The 20,689-nt window shown below is 48.8% G+C and overlaps 1 protein-coding gene across 1 annotated transcript in view; it reads right to left on the bottom strand.

Annotated features, from left to right (window-relative positions):
* GTPBP4 (GTP binding protein 4) overlaps positions 1–20,689 on the bottom strand; it is a 377,564-nt gene that overhangs the window by 40,532 nt on the left and 316,343 nt on the right. The window contains exon 15 of the mRNA XM_069648006.1: positions 14,353–14,418. Within this exon, the coding sequence (XP_069504107.1) occupies positions 14,353–14,418 (66 nt within the window). The remainder of the gene's footprint in view (positions 1–14,352; positions 14,419–20,689) is intronic.

The following is a 20,689-nucleotide window of genomic DNA, read 5'->3' as shown; positions in this document are numbered from 1 at the left end:
GGTTACTGGCTGACCCCGTCGTCGGAAGTTGCATCCCGCCAAAGAGGACAGAATAGCCGCCGGGACGTGGAGTGACAGGTCCAGGGGCCGTATAGAGAATATGGGCCTGAGGCTGTGCGCTTGAATGTCTGCCTGGGTGCTAGGTCTTATCCCAATCCCTCCCGTGTAATAAGGGGGAAACTGAGGAGCTGATGGAGATTGCAAGATACAGGGGGATCACCAAGTGGAGAATGACACCAACCTGACGCACAGGCAAGCGGCGGAAAGATGAGGACCGCAGATCAGTCCGGGTTATGCTGCTTCCGGGGGCCCCGTGGCCTGCGACACCCGCTGGCACGTGACCAGCGATTGTATGTTGGCGAACTGGGCTGGGATCGAGAGCAGGTGGCATGATCAGAGTCCTCGTCTATGGATCTTATTCCCAGGAATTGACCCGCCTCCTTAGGCTTACGGATTTGCCTGCGTGCACCTTCCCACTCGAAGCACAGGGTTGTGGGGTGACCCCACCGGTATTGTATTTTCCTTTCTTGTAGCCATTCTGTGAGGTTACGAAGGGCTCTCCTATTCTGGAGAGTTATGCTTGCAAGGTCTTGGAATAGTGCAATGTTCGCACCTCTGAAGGTGATTTGCTTCGAGGACCTGGCCCTGTCTTATTATCTCCTCTTTAACCCTGAAAAAGTGAATCCGGGCGAGGACGTCTGGAGGGGAGGATGAAGCTTGCCTAGGCGCGGTGTGGTGGACTCTGTCGATTTCTAGCGGGGCACTGTCCGGGAGAGTTATTATGAACCTAAACAGGTCTTTGAGGAAGCTCTCGAGATCTGCGTTGGCGATTGAGGTGGGGATTCCGCAGATGCGGATATTATTGCGCCGGGAGCGGTTCTCGCTGTCCTCCTGCTTGGATTAGAGTGCGTCGCATCTGGCTTCCAGGGTTGCTATTCTGTTTAAGCCGCACTCTAGCTCGAATGTGTTGTCACACAGGCCTTTCTCCACCTCCTCTGTGCGCTTCTCCACTTCCTCCACCCTTCTGTCCAGAGATGCGATCTTTTTAGTGACCTCCTCTGTGCCCTTTTGGATCTTTTTGGTAAGGGCTACTAGGTCTTTTAAGTCTGTTTTGGTGGCGAAATGCTCAGCCTGCGATTGCTCCAGTGAGGGGAGGACCCCGGGTATCGCAATAGTGGTAGGGTCGGCTTTGCCTGCCTTATTCTGGCCAGTACTGGACATCATTGTCGCGATGTCTGCTTGTTTCGCTGATTTACCGCTCTTTGACATGATTCTACTGAGTAGCGGGAGTGGAGGAAGAGCAACTGCTGTAATACCGTCTACTAATCACCACAGAGACACCAGTCTAAGCCCTGCTGGTCGAGACCTGCGTTGGGGGAGAATGGCGAGCACCCCTCTGCTGCTGAGCTGTCTGAACCGATGCGGGCGATAGGGATGAGCCCAGTGCGATTTTGTGGGCCACTCAGCGTCCTGTTCTTTGCTGCACTGGCGGGTGGGATTTGGAAGACTAGTCTCCGCAGTTGAGGTGGAGAAGTGTTAGGCGGATCCGATGGGGCCGAGGCCCCCAGGTTGCCAGTCTAGGTGCATAGACTTCGGGGTTGGCAGATCCGGAGCAGAGCTGTAGAGCAGCGAATAGAGATGGTTTAGATGTGAGAGGGGTTTTGTATTGCTTGCCGGAGGTGGAGATGGCCTGTACGAGGGCGAGTGTAGCTATGCCAGCACCAACCCAGGGAAACTCCAGATTAGGGCAGGGTGCGTAGTTGTTACTGCCCCTAGTTTCGGGGGATGCTGCTGTTGGACAACGCACTTACAGGAGTGAGTATTTCCTTAGGCAATGGTGATCCCCCTGGCGTGGATCTAGGATTGGGCGCCCTCCACGTAAGCCCTGGCCCCAGCTATGTACAGAGGGGCCCCTTGGGGCGACACGCAGAGGGCTCTTGGCTGATGTGATTAAGTCCGGATGGGGAGGAGTGACGGGGCCGCCTCGGGAACCGGGAGGTCCTCCCGCCGGGATCAGCGCGAGGCCCCCAGGATCCGTGTCCCCCGGAGCAGTGTGCGGCGTATGGTAGGGTGCTTCCTCTGCGTCTGGCTGGCAAGGGAATGGTGCAGGCTGTGGTCGGGCCCGGCACCCCTTATAGCGGAGGCAGGAAGCCCCGCTGGTGTAAGACAGGAGTCCTCCGGGCTGGACCCGACTCTCACTCGGCTGCTAACAGAGGCAGGTTACGCCGTGCCGTGCTCAGGCTCTCTTACCCGCAGATGTTCGTGAGGGGGCCCCAGTTCTGTGGTCTGGCAGCTTCCCTCCAGATCCTGCTGGATGTCACGGGACGTCCTCCGAAAATCGGCGATACGGCCAGGCTGGAGTGGAAACTCCGGCCGCCGAAGCTTGCAAGGCTCCTCCCGGTGTCCCGCATGGGGAGTGCACGTTGGTGTGGCCTGGCGGGGGTCGGGACTGGGGATTCCCCCTGGCACTCGGGTCGCCAGATGTGCTGAATGATGATAGCGGAGGAGTGCCCCTCCCCCACCGGGGAATCGGATATCACGGGTGCCCGATCGCCATTTTGGACTTCTTCAGGCAGGTCTGGCGGGGACGAACACTGCTGCCAAACCGCTGCCAACCCCTCTCAACAGTGGCAGTGGGTGTTCATAATGCTGTAGCCTCGAGGACCAGCGCGGCAGCAGCCTCAATCTGCAGGGAATTCTCTCCGAGGATGGGGCCGTCCAGGAGCACTTAAGGAGCCATGCCACACGGTCGGCTCCCGGCCACGCCCCCCCCTCCCAAAGCTTTTAAATACCTTCTCTTTCTAGACCCAGCACACACTATCTTACAATAGGGTGCTGGAGGGGTTACCTAGTATCCCATTTGTCTAGTTTCTCATGTAACATTTTTATGTGACCCTTTCTACAATTAATGTCTGGTAGCAGTGGTCTACTTTTTACTACCAATGTGCGTTTTTACCTCGGGCTGCGTTCACAGACACGGTAAGGCACCTATGGGTGCCCATTTTGTCAAACTAGCCCCAGTCTTTTTTTTGCCATTTCTTGTGGGAAAGGCTCCTCTTGAGATTTACTCTGCCCGCCAAACAAGGCTTGGTCCTTTTGTTCATTTTGTCTTTGGCAGGCTTCACAAGTGAAACCCGCCTCTGGCTCCATTATGTCTGGCAGGAGCAGGAAGTGAGGGAGGCGCCCGAAACTCCCTGTGCTTAATCCACTTGGTTGCAGGAATGCACCCAAAAGGTGATTGGCCGGCTGGCTTTTTGGCTTGGAAGGCAGTCGACCACTAGACGAAGGAATCCGAAGAAGTACTTGGAAGGGACGCCTGCTGCAACTCCTGGACTGTTGGTTTGCCTAGTGAAGCCCTGCTGCTGTGCTGAAGCTCCGAATTTACCTCGACTAGAGAAGCCCTGCAAGGACGACTTCTCCCTTTGAGTTGGTGGGACCAATCAACCCCAAAGTAAGCCTGTCTAGACATCCTCTCGAAGCTGGTTGTATTTCCACGGCTGCTGCTGCAACAGAAGTGCCAAGGAGAGGAACACCAGATTTTGTGCGTTGCTTTTAAGTCAGACCCGTGAGCTAGGAAGATCCTCCGGACTTCCCTGATGCAGGACTGACCAGAGTGCTGGACCCCAGATGCGAGGAAAGTCTGAAGTGGTATCCGAGAACCACAGTGTTGCTATTTGTTGTCAGACGAGAGGAGCAGAAATGCTGAAGGACCGCTGAATTGAAGTTTGCCCATTGCAGAGCAGGAATCCCCAGACGTCCTCCCACTTGTCCCCACGACTGAGGCTCAGGAGCAACAGGCTCTGCAGAGCTGTACAGGAACAGAAGCCAGCTGGAACCAATTCTTCTAACCAGAGGTACTGTAAAGTCTTAGAGAACTTACCTCTTGTTGTGTAGCCTTACTTGCTCTAAGTTGAGACCTGTCTTGGTTACCTTGCAGAGTTGCTAAAGCTTTGCCCCCTCACAAGCCCCCAGCTTGTGGCTGTTAGGGAGAATGCTCAGAAATGTGCTAATTTCCTCCACCTCAGAGACCCCCTGCTGGATTTTGAGGACTGGAGTTTTTTAACCTGGAGAGTGTGTGACCCTTTTTCCCCACTCGCTCATGTGTTTTATTGTGATTTTGAACACTGTTTCTTTTGGTTGTGGAGTCTGACAAACTCCATAGGCATCTTTTACATTGTGTCACACAGAACCTTCAGTGCAGTGACACAGGGAAGTCTTTCAGATTTCCCAAAGGTTTAAATACCTTCTCTTGGATAAACTATTGTTTCCAAGAGCAGTAAAGTGAAATTGACTTTACTTACCATTCTAACTTTCTAGACCCAGCACACCCTATCTTACAATAGAGTGTTGGAGGGGCTACCTAGCATCCCCTTTGTCTAGTTTCTCATGTAATATTTGTAATGTTACCCTTTTAGCACCGAATGGCTGGTGGCAGTGGTTTTGTTTGAACTACCATGGTGTGCCTTTACCGCGGGCTGCGTTCTCAGCTACAGTAAAGCACCCACGGGAGCCATCTTTGTCAAAATGGCGCCCAGTCTTTTTTTTCGCCATTTCTTTGTGGAAAGGTCCTCGAGATTTGCTCTGCGCGCCAAACCAGGTTTGGTCTTTGTTCATTTTGCCTTTGGCAGGATTCACGAGTGAAGCCCGCCTCTGACTCCAGAGTGTCTGTGGTAGGCAGGAAGTGAGGGAGGTGCCCGAAAACTCCCTGTGCTTAGTCTCCTAAAAACCTCAGGGTCATCTTTGAATCCACACTCTTTTCTCCTCACATCTCTGACGTCTCTAAGAAGTCACACTACCATCTGCACCTCCTCAGAGGTATTCTACCTTTCCTCTCCTTCCCCCAGAAGCTCACTGTCTCCAGAGCTATGTTTCTCTCTATGCTGGACTACTGCAACAGCCTCTTTCTAAATCTGCCTGCCTCTACTCTCCGCCCTCTGCAACTCATCCAGAACAGGACTGCGAGACTTATCCTTGGCCTCAAGACCAGGGATCGTATCTCTCCAGGACTGAAATCTCTGCACTGGCTCCCAGTAGCTGCGAGGATAAAGTTGAAAACCCTCTGCATTGTCCACAAGGCCTTCTGTAGCCTCATTACCTTCAACTCTCGCTTCCTAAATATCTTCCTTCACGAGCTCTTTGCGCATCCGCCTCCAACTCACTCAGAGTCAGTCGCTTCTTCAAGCAACCAGTTGGTGGTAGATTTCTTTCTTCGGCTGGGGCCATCCTCTGGAACAGCCTCCCTGCCAGCCCTGAAACTTGAGGACCATCTCCGGTTCCGGAAGCACCTCAAAACCTTTCTCTTTGTTTCTGCCTTTTCTCCTCCTCTCCCCTGCGGACCTCATGGCTGATTCCGAACCTGCACTGGTTACCTGGTCACCCCCTGATCCAGGGCCCAGGTCCCTCCCCTGCCAGTCACACATACCTGCACAGCCTGCCTAGGCAGCCCCCACACTTGGGGACTGTTTCTGTATCCCTACAGTCCCACTACCAGCACTTATCACCTGATGTCTGCACTCACCTTTGCACTTGCCGCCTGCTGGACGTTACCTTTACTTATTGTTATTCTATTCCCATGTACTGCACTGTCCGATTCCCTTCCCCCCCGCACTTTTCCCCTTTCCTCCTCCCACCTCCCTTGCACGATCTGAATGACAGCTGGCCTAGTATGATAGTTGTCTGTTCTCCCTTTGTTCTCCCTAACTTGCCCCGTCGCGCCTTGAAACACTTGTCTATAGGTGCATTATAAATGCCATATCATATCTTAGGAGACCCAAATGCACTCTGTGATGATTGGCCGGCTGATTGTCCGGCAAGGACAGCCACCCTGCTGGGTGACGGACAGCTGGGCTGGAATGAATGGGAGAGAACTGAATAAAAGGCGAGTCTTTTGGCTTGGAAGGCAGAGTCGACCACTGGACTAAGGAACCGAAGAAGAACTTGAAGGGGACGCCTGCTGCAACTCCTAGACCGTTGGTTTGCCCGGTGAAGCCCTGCTGCAGTGCCGAAACGCCAGGTTTGCATCGACAGAGAAGCCCCTGCAAGGACAACTTCTCCCCTTGAGTTGGTGGGACCAATTCTTCCAAAGTAAGACACTTGGGCATCCATCTCGGAGCTGGTTGAATTTCCACAGAGTTGCTGCTGGAAACCGTATAGCCAGGGAGAGGAACACCAGATTGTGTGTGTTGCTTTTCAGCTGGCCTAGAGATTTTGGAAGATCCTGAGGACTCCCAAGAAGCAGAACTGACCGAGCCTAAGCCCCCTCAACAGACTGCTGGACCCCAGAAGCCAGGACAGTCCATCTCAACAGACAGGAACCGAGGTGTTGCTATTTGCGGTAGACGCGAGGAGCTGAAAACACTGAACAGCCACTGAAAGTGAAGTTTGCCAGTTGCAAGTTTTTACCATCCTGTGCATTGCAGGAGTCGCCCGACGTCCTCCCTCTTGTCCCCACGAATGAGGCCCAGGAACAGCGAGTTCTGCAGAGCTGCACAGGAACAGAGTTCGTCAGCTGCATCTTTTTCTTAATTTCTAAGGTACTGTAAAAAGTCTGAGAGAACTTATCTCTTACTGTAGAGTACTTGCGACTTCTGCAATTTACAAGTCTAATAAGCTTGTGGCCCTACATTCGATTCTTCTTTTCATCAAAGACTCCTAAGAACTTGTGCAAAGACTTTTCCATTTACTTACCAGAAGTGCTTCATCCTATACAAGACTTTTGCCCGTTGACTTTGGCTTAGCCTATTGAATTGTATGACTCTTCTTGGAGGATCCAAAAGTATTTGCCTGCTTAAGAATATTTGATGTCTCTTGTGTTCTAATAATCTTTGCCTTTAACCAACTTCTTTTAGAAGTCTAAATGCCAACAGTAAGATATTAATGTCCCCAGCACCCTAGTTATTGAAGTCACCTGTGGGTGTAGGTTGTGTCTGTGGGCCATCACAAAAGGGCCTTTACTGTTTAGAAACTAAGAGTGTACAGTATTGAAGTGTATTTGTGCGTTACTATTATATTGCTCCATTCTGAAGAAGGCTTATTCTAACTGACAAATACATTAATAATTGTTTATGCAAGAAACCTTGAGTGTAAAAGTTTATTTTAATACCTGTAACTGTAAATCTCTGTGCAACTCCACTACAGCTCACGTTGACCCCTCTTGAGATAAGCCTGGCTGCTCAACACGCTACCAAAACTGTGTAGTACAAGCTTATACGAAAAGTTGGGCTTACTATACCTGTAGTCAGAGTTGTGTGTAGTGGTCCCAGAGGGTACTGCATACCAACATTGCCTAACAGTGGCCCTTCAAGTGTTCTAATTTCTACAAACATTGTGCAAGACTTTACCTACCTGCAAAGATGATCTTCAGCTCCCCATGACATTTTACAATTAACATTTGCTGTCCTGGCTCCCCGAGAGACTCCTCTTTACCTCTGACTTTGTGCTTTGGCCTTTCCACCAGGAAATCTTTGAAAGGCTTTTGAAAGTACTTACCAGTTCATGCATTATTTGTTAAGCTTTCTTTTATTCCTCTATTCTATCTTTTGCACCAAACTCAGTATTACTCTAAATGTACCAGTGATAAATCAATGCTCATAGTGTCCTAGCTATTTAAGTCACCTGAGGGTGTAGGAAGTGTCTGTGTGTCATCCCCAATGGGTATCATCTGATTTAGAGAAACTAAAGAGTGTGTTTTGAAGTATATTTAAGTGTTGCATGTTTTGCTCCCTTTCTGAAGAAGGCTTATATAACTGACTGAAATAAATTAATAATTGTTTTTATCCAGAAACCTTGAGTATCAGTGTTTATTTGGATATCTGTATTGTGAAACTGTGCCACAATCTTACTGCTCACATTTACCCATCTTGAGATAAGCCAGGCTGTTCAGCCACACTACCAACCTATGTAGCTCAGACTTATACCAAAGGTTAGGTCCCTATTGCCAGGAGGTCAAGGTTATTGTAGTACACCCAAAGGGTACTGCATACAATTTTGCCTAACGCGCCCTTTTGACTTGAATGCCCAGCCGCATGCCGTTTCGACGGTTGCGGGGAGGCCGGCCGATCATGGGGATCGGTGGGTTCCGGCGAAAGTTTTGACATTCCCGTTGGCGTCTGTGGCCTTCCCTGATGAGTCAGTCGAGGAGTTGTGCGTTTTTCCTTTCCTGGTGTGGGTGTGTCCTTGTTTCCAGGGTGTTGTCTCCCCATAGGAGAACCAGTGGCCTGCCTGCCGGACAACAAAGAACTTGCCTGTTCCGCAGAGGTCAATGACCTCCGCATCAGAGCCATGGCTGTCCCTTGCATCCTCATCACTCAAGGCGACTGCGCAGACAGGAGGGGGGTTGGGGGGGTGACTACTCTCGCCCTGCTGCATGGCGTAGGCCGCCCACCGCTTCGTCCGCCAAACTTTTATCATCTTTGGATGTAAAAAGGTCGGCAGGACTTGCAGGATCGCTCGTCGTGATCGTGAGGTAGACACTTGTTACACCTTCTGTGAGTGTCTTTCCATAATTTGCCATTGCAAGAAGGCAACATTTTAAAGAAGTCCTGTCCATAGCTCAGGTTAAGAGTGACCGCAAAACCAGAAGGGAAAAGAGGGGCAAATAAAATGTATTCTACAAAAAAATCAAAACCACATGGCTCCACTCTCCCTACAGTATAGGCCTGGCCGGAGGGCCGATGTCACGTGGTCAACAGCGTTAACCCAAGCACCAGCCGCCGAATTCTGCATTTTTCTTCGGCGTTGCTTCAGGATTAGTGAAAGGTATGCCATACTTGTACTCTTTAAATACATTTTGGTACCCCGTGATCACGCTCAATCCAGAGTAAATGCACCCCTCTAGGAAATTAAGGCCATGAGTCTATCTTGCAAGAGATAACAAATTTAATCTGTACAGAAGTGAGGCTTGGCAAAGAACTCTGCCCCAGAGCGGTATATTCTGTGCCTCAACCGCTCCCAGGTCCTGAAGACTGCTGCTGAGCCTGGAGCTTAAATACTCTTGACTTGGTTACTGGATACCAGCAGAGCTCATCCAAAACTGCTTTTCTTCCTTCAAAGGGATGCTGCAGTTCTTCCTTCTGGCATGGCTGGGTTCAGTTTGGGACAAGCTACATAACATTATGCTTACTTTGTGCTCTTACTTAGCGTCATTTGCTATGTTATAAACATTCATACATAAACACATTTTCCTGCCATTCTCTCAACACTTAACGAAACATAATTATATTTGATCTGGTCCAGTAATTTCTACGAAAAACCATGTTTTCCCATAGTACTGTGTATGTCGTGCTGAATATTTATGTCTCCATTGGCTTGTGATGGACAGGGACAGCTGCTCAGCCACTATGTGCTCTGCGAGAGCTTGTCTCAGTGACGCAATGCCTGAAGTCTACTTTTAGCACAGGCTGCATTTTTTGGCACAGAGGATTGTGCGGTTTACCATGCTTTCAGAAAAGATAACTACCCTTTAACCGTTTTGCAAATATATTCAGCCAAATAATAATTTGTGCCTTATATTTAAATCCTAACTATCTTTATTTAGTGACCCTCCTCCTCCCTCGACTGTTGTAGTGCTTAGAAAACAGTTAACAGAAGTCTTGCCTAATTCTAAAGCGCTTGGGAAAGAAGGAAAGCACTAGGCTCCTTCCCAACATTAGTCATCGATGAAGAAATGAAGAATATTAAACGACCAACGGTTGTGTACAATAAAAAAAAACAATCTGAGGGACCTCGACACGCGAGGGATTTTGGGTACACTACACGTCACGGACAGACTTACAAGCACGCCCTTGTCAACGTCCCCTTTCGATTCGCGAAAGACAAGATGCATGTTGAGTAAGATTTTTCACAGAATTGGTAAATCTTCCTGACCTGGGTCAACCCCAGAATTTTTTTGCTTTATTAGTGGGTTATTTTTCCTTAATACCTCTGTGAGTAAGGAACCTTTTTCAACACTCACAGAATCTTTTACTCTTTTTAAGGGTGTCAATTCTTTGACTCTCCATAGTGTGTTTTTTAAAGTTATCCTCTTTAACAACTTTTTGGCAATAAGTGTCTGTTGTTGCTGGGTTGCACTAGGGTTTTCCTTATAACTTTCTTTTGCCAACCTTGAGAGAACTACTGTTCCCAAAAGGTAGAAAGGATCTTTGGATCCCTTTTACATTTTATTCTGTGAAGCCAGCACACCGAACCTTATGTGGAGAACTGGGGAGATACAATGTATTCCCTTTCACATTAAAACTAACAATTCTGTTATATGGGCAAGCTTCTCTTCAATGGCTGGTGGCAGTGATACCATGTATTCATTTGGTGCACCTTTACTGTGCGCTCTGTTCACAGCTGCATGAAAGGCACCTAAGCGTGCGCATTTTACCAAAAGGGCCCCCTTCTTTTTTCGCCTTTTTAGTGTTTCTTGTCCTTTCTTGTTCCTTCCCACGACATCCAGGGAGGGAAATTCCTTTGTGCGATTTTTATCTTCGGCGGGAGTCGCCTGGACTTCCCGACCAGGCTCCAGTCCGTCTGTGAGGGCAGAAAGCGAGGGAGAAGTCCACAACTCGCCCGCCTTTTGTCTTGTGCCTTGCTTGAATGGGGACAAATCCCAGTGGGGGGCTGGCTGTCCTGATTGGACAACCAGACCGCCCCTTCTTGTAAAATGCAGGGAGAGAATGCAGAAGTTGTGCTGTAGTTCCTGTTAAATACTGCGAACCTGGACGCTGAAGACAAGTCGACCACTGGAACCGAAACCGAAGAGGATGATTAAGGAAAAGAGGCTGAAATGATTTCCAGCGACTGGAGAACCTGCTGTAGCCCTTCCTTCCAATCAACCTGGGGACTCTGAAAACAACGACCCTGGCGAGACCCACTAGACTTAAGAAGGCCTGCCTTTTGAGCCATCCCACGAGTTGCTGTGACCTTGCGTTGAAGCAATACCCCAATACCCTGGTACCCCAAGCCACTATGCAGTGCGCAGTCTTCCGAATCTCGATGAAACTTTGTGGGCATCCGGGTGGATGTCCAGAGACACTATTTGAGTCAGAGATGGCCCCTCAACAGAGTGGTGGACCTTTGTAACGATGGGAATTCACCTGCGATTTTCTGTCTTCTTCTGTGCTCTTTGAAAAGGCGCCAAATCCGCAGAACCGCATTCAGCCATGAGGAAAACCTTGCATAGATCCTTCTTCATCGATCCCTGCTGCAAAGTTCCTTCCGAGGTCTTGTTTTCAGTCACCACGACAAGGAATCCACTGACCGGGTATTTGGCTGCAGACCCTGAAGTCCTCCTGCTGCATAATCATCTTCAATGCTGAGGTACTGTGTTGGCTTGGGTATGTACTTATCTTAAGTCTGTTAGGATTTCTATGTTGCTGTGGGGTGTTTTCTGTGATGGGGAAGCCTCTCATCCAGTGCACCCAGTCCCACTGCCAGAATCCTGCTACGGTGTCTTCTGCGAAGCCCCTGGACCCTCTTCTAACTCAGAAGTAAAGTACTCACCTGTTTGCCCAGTCTTCCTAAGCAACTCTGACTTTTGCTACTTAAGAACCTATCCTGACATTGCCGGTTGGTCACTAGATCCTAGTGACACCCCCTTCTGCCACTGAGAACACTCATGCTCCAAGAATGAGGCGAAGACTTTTAAGGGATTGGGACTTTTGCCTAGAAAAGAAAATACGCGTTTAAACAGGACTTACTTGTAAAAGAGTTGGTTGGTAACAATTCTTACTCATCTTGGATGTGTGATGCACTATTTTCAAAGGTATCGTTAACATCTTTTCTTTCCTTAGAAACTGTTTTGCCATTCTAATAGAAAGTAGATGTGAAGGTACATTACTCTCCTGTGATTAAGGTCTGCCTCTTCCCAAAAGTAATTTGTTGGTTTCACCAGATTATTCCTGCAGGATAATTGTATGAGTGTCCCCCCAACTGGATCTTGCTTCCCCTGACATGCTTTTAGCCTGTCCAGAATAAGTCTGTATTACGTTGTTGCCTACCTAGAATAACTAAGTCATTCAGTAAAGTGTAACATTAGGGTTTACTTTCCCTGTGCTATTTAACCCAGAGTCCGTGGTTCCAACTGTCCATTATCAGTCCCTTGTATAGGTGGGAAAGATGTAACCTGGATTACTTTTAAGATAAAAAAAGGATATGGGTTTTACTTACCTCGTGTTAGCTGTGTGCCATCCAAAAATAAGTTACCAGAGTTACTGGATACTACCTGGCCGGGCAACTGCAATACGTAGTTAAATGGCTGGGAGAAGATGAATCAATAGACAAAATACTCTTCCAACCAGCACTGAGATCCTTTTACCTACGGGAAATCCCATGGATAAACAAATCTCTGCTCAAGACCATACCCAACATGCTTAGGTTAGCAACAGAGCTCTGGTCGAGGGCGTGGAGACTCCAGGGGGCCAAAGACCCTTGCTCGCCGCAGATTCCACTAGCGGGAATAATAGGCAAGGACACAAATATACTTGCAATGTATAGATCCCACTGGGAAGCCAAAGGAGTAGCGCAAATACGAGATTTGAGGAGGGAAGAACAATGGACGGAGTTCCGAGATATGGTGGAAGAATATGACATACACGAAAGCCAATTCCTCCTATATAATAGAATGATGCTGACAATCAAGAAGAGGTGGCCGGAGTGGCCAGAACAAGAGGACACAGGAGGAGAACTAGATGCATAGTACGATATATCGGAAGGGGGACACACAACCTCCAAGCTATACGAACAGTTGCTAAAATCCAAGAATTCACAAGTCCTACAAACAAGAGGGACATGGGAGGACGAACTAGGAAGACCCCTCAGTGATCATGAATGGACTAGGGCGCTAAGATACCCTAAAAATGTCTCAAGGAACGCAAGGTTCAAGCAAGCACAATTATATACGACACATAGGGCGTACCTCACACCTAAGAGAATGAATAGGATGAAGCTGGGAGATCCCCTCACATGCCCCCGTTGCCCGGAAGAGGATGCAGACATGATACACATGTTCTGGACCTGCCCAGTGATACAGGTCTTTTGGGATGGAATCAGAAGCAAAGTGGCGGGAAGTGAACTCCAAATACAAACGGGAAATCCTGAAATGTACCTGCTGGGCCTCTTCCCAAGAGGAGGCAAGAATAGGTCGCACCTCGCAAAAATGAAAGACTTGATATGCATACTAGCCAAACGGCGGATAGCAATGGCATGGAAATCGAGAGAGGGCCCGAGGATAGACTCATGGTGGGCAGATTTTCAGAAATGGGCGATGACTGAAACGGCGGTGTGGATGAGGGCGGTACAGAAAGGTGAAGGGGAAACGGGACACAAAATAATGGCATGGAACTCACTGATGCAGAGCTTATTCGAAAACAGCGAGGAGAGCAGAGAGGAAGAGCCGGGAGCGGAGGAGGAGCAGTAAAGGGAAAAACAAAGGTCAGACCTCCAAGCATGGGTGGCCATGAACTAAGGCACTTTCAAAACCACTGCAGGGAAAGAGATTCCTTGCTTACTCAAAGACGGAACAAGCGGAGGAATACCCGCGCTTGGGGCCGACAGCCAGCTTTGTTTTGTTTATGCTGTGTTAGTTTGTTTGTATTGTTATCTAAAAACCCAATAAAGAATAAAAAAAAAAAAAAAAAAAAGTTAGAGTTACTGCTTATCTCAATCTCTGTTTCACCGATCTTAAAAGCACCTATAATTGTGATTTCATATAATGTGTTAGTACTCATTTCCCTAGATTTATCTGGGCCTACTTGTATTTAAATAAATCATTTATTTTTACATCCATAGTGTTCCTTTGGACCATTTGTATTACAATTTCATTTGTACGGATTCTACAGCCCTCTCTCCCTCCTAAGATAAGCCTGGCTGCTCGGTCTATGCTACCATGTACTCAGGTGGTACAGCCTTATACTAAGAGTGGAGTGGAGTCTTGTACTGCCTCAGTTGAATGGTTTTGATGAAGTTGGTAGCACTTCAGAAAAACTGTCCTAACAATGCAATACTCCACGATTACCACTAGATGTCGGACTATATGCACAGCATGTGATTCTAAGCAGATTCACAAGCATCAGAAACATTGTTATACTTTATTTCCATGGCCCCGCTTCTACTGAGAGGAATGTTTCAGCTACTTGGCAGATCTATGCTACGCCTAGGTAAGCTGCAGCAAACTTGAAGGAATCCAAAGCTTAGCTGTACCAGTGATCATTTTGGGGCTTTAACAAAAGCCTTAGGAAATCCCTCCAGGCACAATGAAGTAGGGAAAAAAGTGTGCGTGCGAACAAATATCAAAACCTTTGCAAGAAGGGTACGCTACTAGAACGAGAGCAGAAAATAGCATAGCAACAAGTTATTAATTTCTATACCTACCTCATCCTTATCCGCCATATCAATACCAAGACTGCTCATCTCTTTTTCCAATGTCTTTCGTTGAACCTAAATAAAAAAAAAAGAAAAAGGAGCACAAGACCGTCAAACAGACCGAACAAAGATAAGTTAATGTTAAAAGATATCCTTTCATAAATTATTAAGTAATTCATCAGAACACTTTGAGCATAACAGAGTCACAAACGATAACCTAAACTGTTTCATCTTTGCAAGTGCCAGGGTGCCAAACGAGTACAAATTTTTCTAATAATAAAATCCATTTTTGGAGAGATTTTCAGAACCAGCCTGGTTTTGGGAGGACAAGCTAGGCAACACACAAGGACTTTCCATCATGGCCTTACCAAACTTAATGTGGCATAGACTGAGCAGAAAGGCACAATTAGGAGATCAGAGGCTGGTGTGCAAGTACAGATAACCACACTTGGAGACAGCCTACTAATAGAGTTCCAAACAGAAGTATAAAAACACACACACACCAATTCCTCTCTACCTTAGCGATCCCCAGCTCTTTCATTGGACTTTAAGACTTTAATTTCTAACCTGGAGAGAGACCTTTTTCCCACCCTCTCATGTATTTGTTTCTGTGATTTATACTCTGTTTCTTTTGACTTTGGAGTATGACAAACTCCAAAGGCATCATCTTTGCATTGTGACACACAGCACCTTCAGTGCAGTGGCACGGGGAAGTCTCTTAGATTTCCCAAAGGTTTAAATACCTTCTCTTGGTGAAACTACTGTTTCCAAGAGCAGTGAGGTGAAATTGACTTTACTAAAATTTTGTAACTTTCTAGACCCAGCACACACTATCTTACCATAGGGTGCTGGAGGGGTTACTTAGTATCCCCTTTGTCTAGTTTCTCATGTAGCATTCTAATGTTACCCTTTCTAAAAATAATGGCTGGTGGCAGTGGTTTACTTTTTACTAACATTGTGTGTTTTTAACGCGGGCTGTGTTTGCAGCTGCAGTAAGGCACCCATGGGTGCCCATTTTGTCAAAATAGCCTGGTCTTTTTTTCAGCATTTCTTGTCAGAAAGATCCTTCTTGCGATTTACTCTGCGTGCCAAACCAGGTTCGGTCCCTTTGTTCGTTTCGTCTTTCGCGGGATTCACGAGCGAAGCACGCCTCTGGCTCCAGTATGTCTGGCAGGGGCAGGAAGTGAGGGAGGTGCCCGAAACTCCCTGTGCTTAATCCCCTTGGTTACAGGAATTCACCCAAAGGTGATTGGCTGGCTGACTGTCCGGTAAGGACAGCCACCCTGCTGTGTGATTGACAGCTAGGCTGGAATAAATGGGAGAAACCTGCATAAAAGGCAAGGCTTTTTGGCTTGGAAGGCAGAGTCGATCACCGGACGAAGGAATCTGAAGAAGAACTTGGAAGAGACGGCTGCTGCAACTCCTGGACCGTTGGTTTGCCCAGTGAAGCCCTGCTGCTGGGCTGAAGCTCCATATTCGTTACAACTAGAGAAGCCCTGCAAGGACGACTTCTCTCTTTGGGTTCGTGGGATCAATCAACCCGAAAGTGAACTCGTTTGGACATCCTCTCAGAGCTGGCTGTACTTCCACTGCTGCTGGAACCGAAGTGCCAGGGAGAGGAACACCAAATCAAGTGGATCCCTTTTAAGTCGGACCTGAGCAACAGGAAGATCCTCCGGACTTCCCTGTAGCAGGACTGACCAAGCCTGAGCCACCTCAACAGAGCGCTGGACCCCAGATGCAAGGAAAGTCTGAAGTGGTATCTGAGAACCGCTGTGTTGCTATTTGCTGTCAGACGCGAGGAGCCCGAAAACGCGAAGTGCTGCTGAATTGAAGTTTGTTCATTGCTGCCGCTGACCTTCCCATTGCAGTGCTTAAGTCCCCAGACGTCTTCCCTCTTGTCCCCACAACTGAGGCCCAGGAACACCACGATCTGCAGAGCTGTACAGGAACAGAAGCCAGCTGGAACCATTTCTTCTAACCAAAGCTACTGTAAACCTAAGAGGACTTACCTCTTATTGTGTATCCTTACTTGCTCGCAGTTGAGACTTGTCTTGGTTGCCCTTGCAGAGTTGCTTACAGCTTTGCCCCTTACAAGCCTCCCAGCTTGAGGCCCTTCAAGTGAATCTTATTTCTACAAACTTTTCTAAAAACATTGTGCAAGACTTTTACTTGCCCGCAAAGATGGTCTTCAGCTCCCCTAGACATTATTCAACTAACATTGGCTGCCCTGGCTCCCTGAGAGATTCGTCTTACCTCCGACTCTATGCCTTAACCTGTCCCCCAAAGAAAGGGTAAAATATACTCGACATTGGATGGTTTTAAAAGTACTTACTAGTTTATTAATTATTTGTTAACCTTTGTTTTATTCCAATATCTAACCTTTGCACCAAATTCAGTATTGCTCTAAATGTACCACTGATAAATCAATGTCCACAATGTCCTAGCTATTTAAGTCACCTGAGGGTGTAGGAAGTGTCTGTGTGACATCCCCAATGGGTATCATCTGATTTAGAGAAACCAGGAGTATGTTTTGAAGTTTATTATAATTGTGACATGTTTTGCTCCCTTCTGAAGAAGGCTTATATAACTGACTGTTAAATTAATAATGGTTTAATCAAGAGACCTTGAGTACGTGTTTATTTGACTAACTGTCACTCTGAAACTCTGTTACAACCCTACTGCTCACATTGACCACTCTTGAGATGAGCCTGGCTGCTCAGCCACACTACCAACCTGTGTATTACATACTTATACCACATGTTGGGTTCCTATTGCCAGGAGGTCAAGGTTGCTGTAGTCTTCCAAAGGATACTGCACACAATCGTGCCTAACACATGCACACACGTTCTTGTGTCAACCCCAGAACCTTTTGTTTGAACTCTGGGATTATTTCTCCATGTCCCTTGTGGGACTGGGAATGTTTTTTCCCCCTCTCACCTAGTCTTTTACTCTTTTAATAGGTGACCTTTTTATATATCTCTCCATAGTGTAGGATTGGAGTTATAGTTTCCTATAACCTTTGGATTAGGCTGGGTTGCCCCTTTGGGCTGCCCTGTTAATTTCTCTTTAATGTATTTGAGTTAACTCTTGCTCCCAAGGTCAAAGATCGATTTTCATCCACCTTTACATTTTAACTATTGAGCCAGCAAACCCCATGTTAGGAAAAGTTTTTATGCTTTACCCTCTGGGACCACTACACAACTAGGACTACAGGTTTAAGCAAAACCAACCTTGGTATACGTCTGTACCACACAGTTTTTGGTAGAGAGCTGAGCAGCCAGGCTTATCTCAAGAGGGAATGTGAGCTTGTAAGGGTGTTACACAGAGGTCTATAATTACAAGTATTCAGATATTATAAGTTACTCACCGTAGTGACTAACGTACTCTTAGTCCATAGTCCCCTTTCCTCCATACTGCATGGGTGTCCCTCGCAAGGACGGGAGACGGAACCTTTTTCACCAGAAAAATCTTCTTCCCCCTCTAAATCTAGAGGCGCGGTTCTGGGAGCATGCGCTGCCCTAACTCCGCCGCCACACTTCTGTCCCCAAACACGCGTCGACAATAGATTTACCATTGCCTAATGACACCAGATTATTTGGGGGTGGGGGGGTGGTGGGACGTATGGAGGAAAGGGGACAATGGACTAAAAGTATGTTAGTCACTATGGTGAGTAACTTCTAATTACTCTTGCGTCCCGTCCCCTTTCCTCCATACTACATGGGCAATTACAACTGAATGTAGCCCCAGGGTGGAGAGGAGACCCTACTTAAGCAAAAAGCCGCATCTGACCTGGAGCCGGCATCCAAAGAGTAATGCTTGCAGAAAGCTGATGGAGTGGCCCATGTGGCCGCCCTGCTTATGACCTGCCAGGAGACATGGCGCTGAAAAGCAATGCAGTTGCCTTGGCCCGACCGCGTGGGCATGCATGGTCGCCGGAAAGCATCTATGCTGGCCCTTATACGCTTCCTTGATGGCAGAGACCATCCAGCGGGAAATGGAGGCTTTTGAGGCCCAATAGCCTGGCCTGGCCCCTCCAAAAGTGATGAATCGGGCATCTGACTTGTGGAAGCCCTTGGTTCTGTCCAGGTAGAATTTCAGGGCTCGTCCTTCAGTTCAGCAAAGAATGTGGGAAGGTTGATCTCCTTGTTTAGGTGAAAGGCTGATGGCACTTTAGGTAGAAATACCGGATGGGTCCTCGGGACCAACTTATCCTTGTGTAAGGTAGTGTACAGCTCTGAGGGGACTAAGGCCTTGATCTCGCTGACCCTGCGCGGCAAAGTCAGGCCGACTAGTAGGGCCGTCTTGATGGTGACTAGCCTGATGTCCGCAGACGCTATATGCTCAAACAGCTTGTGAGCGAGGACGCCCAAGACTAGGTTCAAATCCCACATGGGCTGTGGCTTCCTGATGGGCGGGTCGAGTCTAGCGAGTCTGGCCAGATGTCTCCTGACAATCGGGTTGGAGGAGAAGACCCCTTCCTCCGAATTCCTGTAGGCCCCAATGGCTGAGAGGCATGTGCGTCAGGTGTCCACCTGCACACCCGAGTTGACGAGGTGCGCCGAGAATGACAGTACGTCGTCCAGTGAAAAAGCCAGCGGGTCGATATCCTTGGAGTGGGCCCAATGGCAGAACCTGGTCCATTTATTTTTATACTGGGCTCTGGTAGTCTTGCTCCTAACCCCTTGTAGGATTTCCAGATTGGCCTGGGAGAGGTTGAGGTGGCTGAGCGTCACCTGCTCAGGAACCACGCTGTGAGGGCCAGCTTCTGAGGGGCAGGGTGGACGACCCTGCCCCCCCTGCCGTGTCAGAAGATGTGCTGGGCCCGTCGGCAGGTGGATTGGAGGGACCTCAGAGGCTGAGCAGCTCCGAGAACCATGGCCTGGCTGGCCGCCACAGAGCTATCAGAATGACGTTGAGCTGGTGAGACTCCTTGAACTTGCAAAGCACTCTGTGAATCAGTGGAGAGGGCGGGAAGGCATAGGCTGGCATGCCGTTCCACTGGATCCATAAGGCGTCGCCCAGAGAGCCTAGGCCCTGCCCCGAGGCAAACTGGGGGCACTTCTCGTTGTGCCTGGTGGCAAAGAGATCCACTTGGGGGAGGCCCCACCTGTGGAAGATCACTTGTGCAACAAGGCCGTTTAGCTGCCACTCATAGTTGTCTGCTCCCAACCTGCTGAGCCTGTCCGCTTCCAGGTTGGATTCCACCGGGAGGTGGACTGCCGCGAGGAAAATCTCGTTCTCCAAGGCCCATTCCCACATGTTGATCGCCAGTCTGCCAAGGGCAGGGGACCTGGATCCCCCCCCCCTTGCTTGTTGATGTAGTACATACTGGTCGAGTTGTCTGTCTGGATGACCACCCATCCCTTGAGACGTGGGAGGAAGGCTCTGAGCACTAACCAGATGGCGTTCAGTTCCAGCCAATTGATGAGGTAATCTTTTTCCGGACGGGTCCACGTGCTGTGGACCGAGAGATCCTCCAGGGTGGCTCCCTAGCCCTCGAGGGAGGAGTCTGTGGTAATCATCACCTGCGGAACAGGGGGGCCTGAAAGTCTTGCCCGTCCGCAGGTACCACCAAGCAGAAGTAGCGCTTCGGCTGAGAAAGTGGAACGTGGCCTTCTTGATGGCTGAGATCTTGTCCTCCGAGGGGAAGACCCTCTTGGAGCATGTGTCCCGGATGAGGCCCAGGAAGGTCAAAGACTGCGTGGGTTGTAGCTGTGACTTCCTGAGATTGAGTGAAAAGCCCAGGTCGTGTAGCGTGTTCATCAGTGCCTGGGAGGAGTGGTGAACTGCTTCTTGAGATGTAGCCCTGACGAGCCAGTTGTCTAGGTGGGGGTATATATGGAGGCCCTGAGCCCGGAGGAGGGCTGCACCGCATTCATGAGTCTGGTAAAGAGCCCCCGGGCCGAGTTGAGGCCAAAAGGGAGGACTTTGTACTGAAAATGGCGGCTCATGACCCAGAACCGGAGGAAAGAACGATGGGGTTGACAGATTCGGACGTGCAGATATGCGTCCTTCAGATCTAGGGAGCACATCCAGTCTCTCCTGCATAATGTCTCCGCAATAAAAGCTGGCGTCACCATTTTGAACCTCTAGAGAGGTTGAGAGTGGAAAGGTCCAGCACAACTCTCAGGCCAGCCTGGTTCTTTTTCTGAATGGCGAAGATCCTGGAGTAGAAGCCCGATCCTCGCTGGGAGGCTGGGACTTCCACCACAGCCTGGCTCAGGACGAGCGACGGAATCGCCGCGAAAAGAGTTGCTGTCCCAACTTGCGGAAGAGGAGAAGATGAGGGAGGAGAGGCAGAAATAGGTAGACGGTACCCCGAGGAGACTACGGATAGGATCCA

This window comes from Ambystoma mexicanum, chromosome 2q, assembly GCF_040938575.1.
Source record: "Ambystoma mexicanum isolate Mex_15411 chromosome 2q, UKY_AmexF1_1, whole genome shotgun sequence".
Lineage (NCBI taxonomy): Eukaryota > Metazoa > Chordata > Amphibia > Caudata > Ambystomatidae > Ambystoma > Ambystoma mexicanum.
The sequence above is the reverse complement of the archived record's forward strand: the minus strand, read 5'-3'. Positions and strand labels throughout refer to the sequence as shown.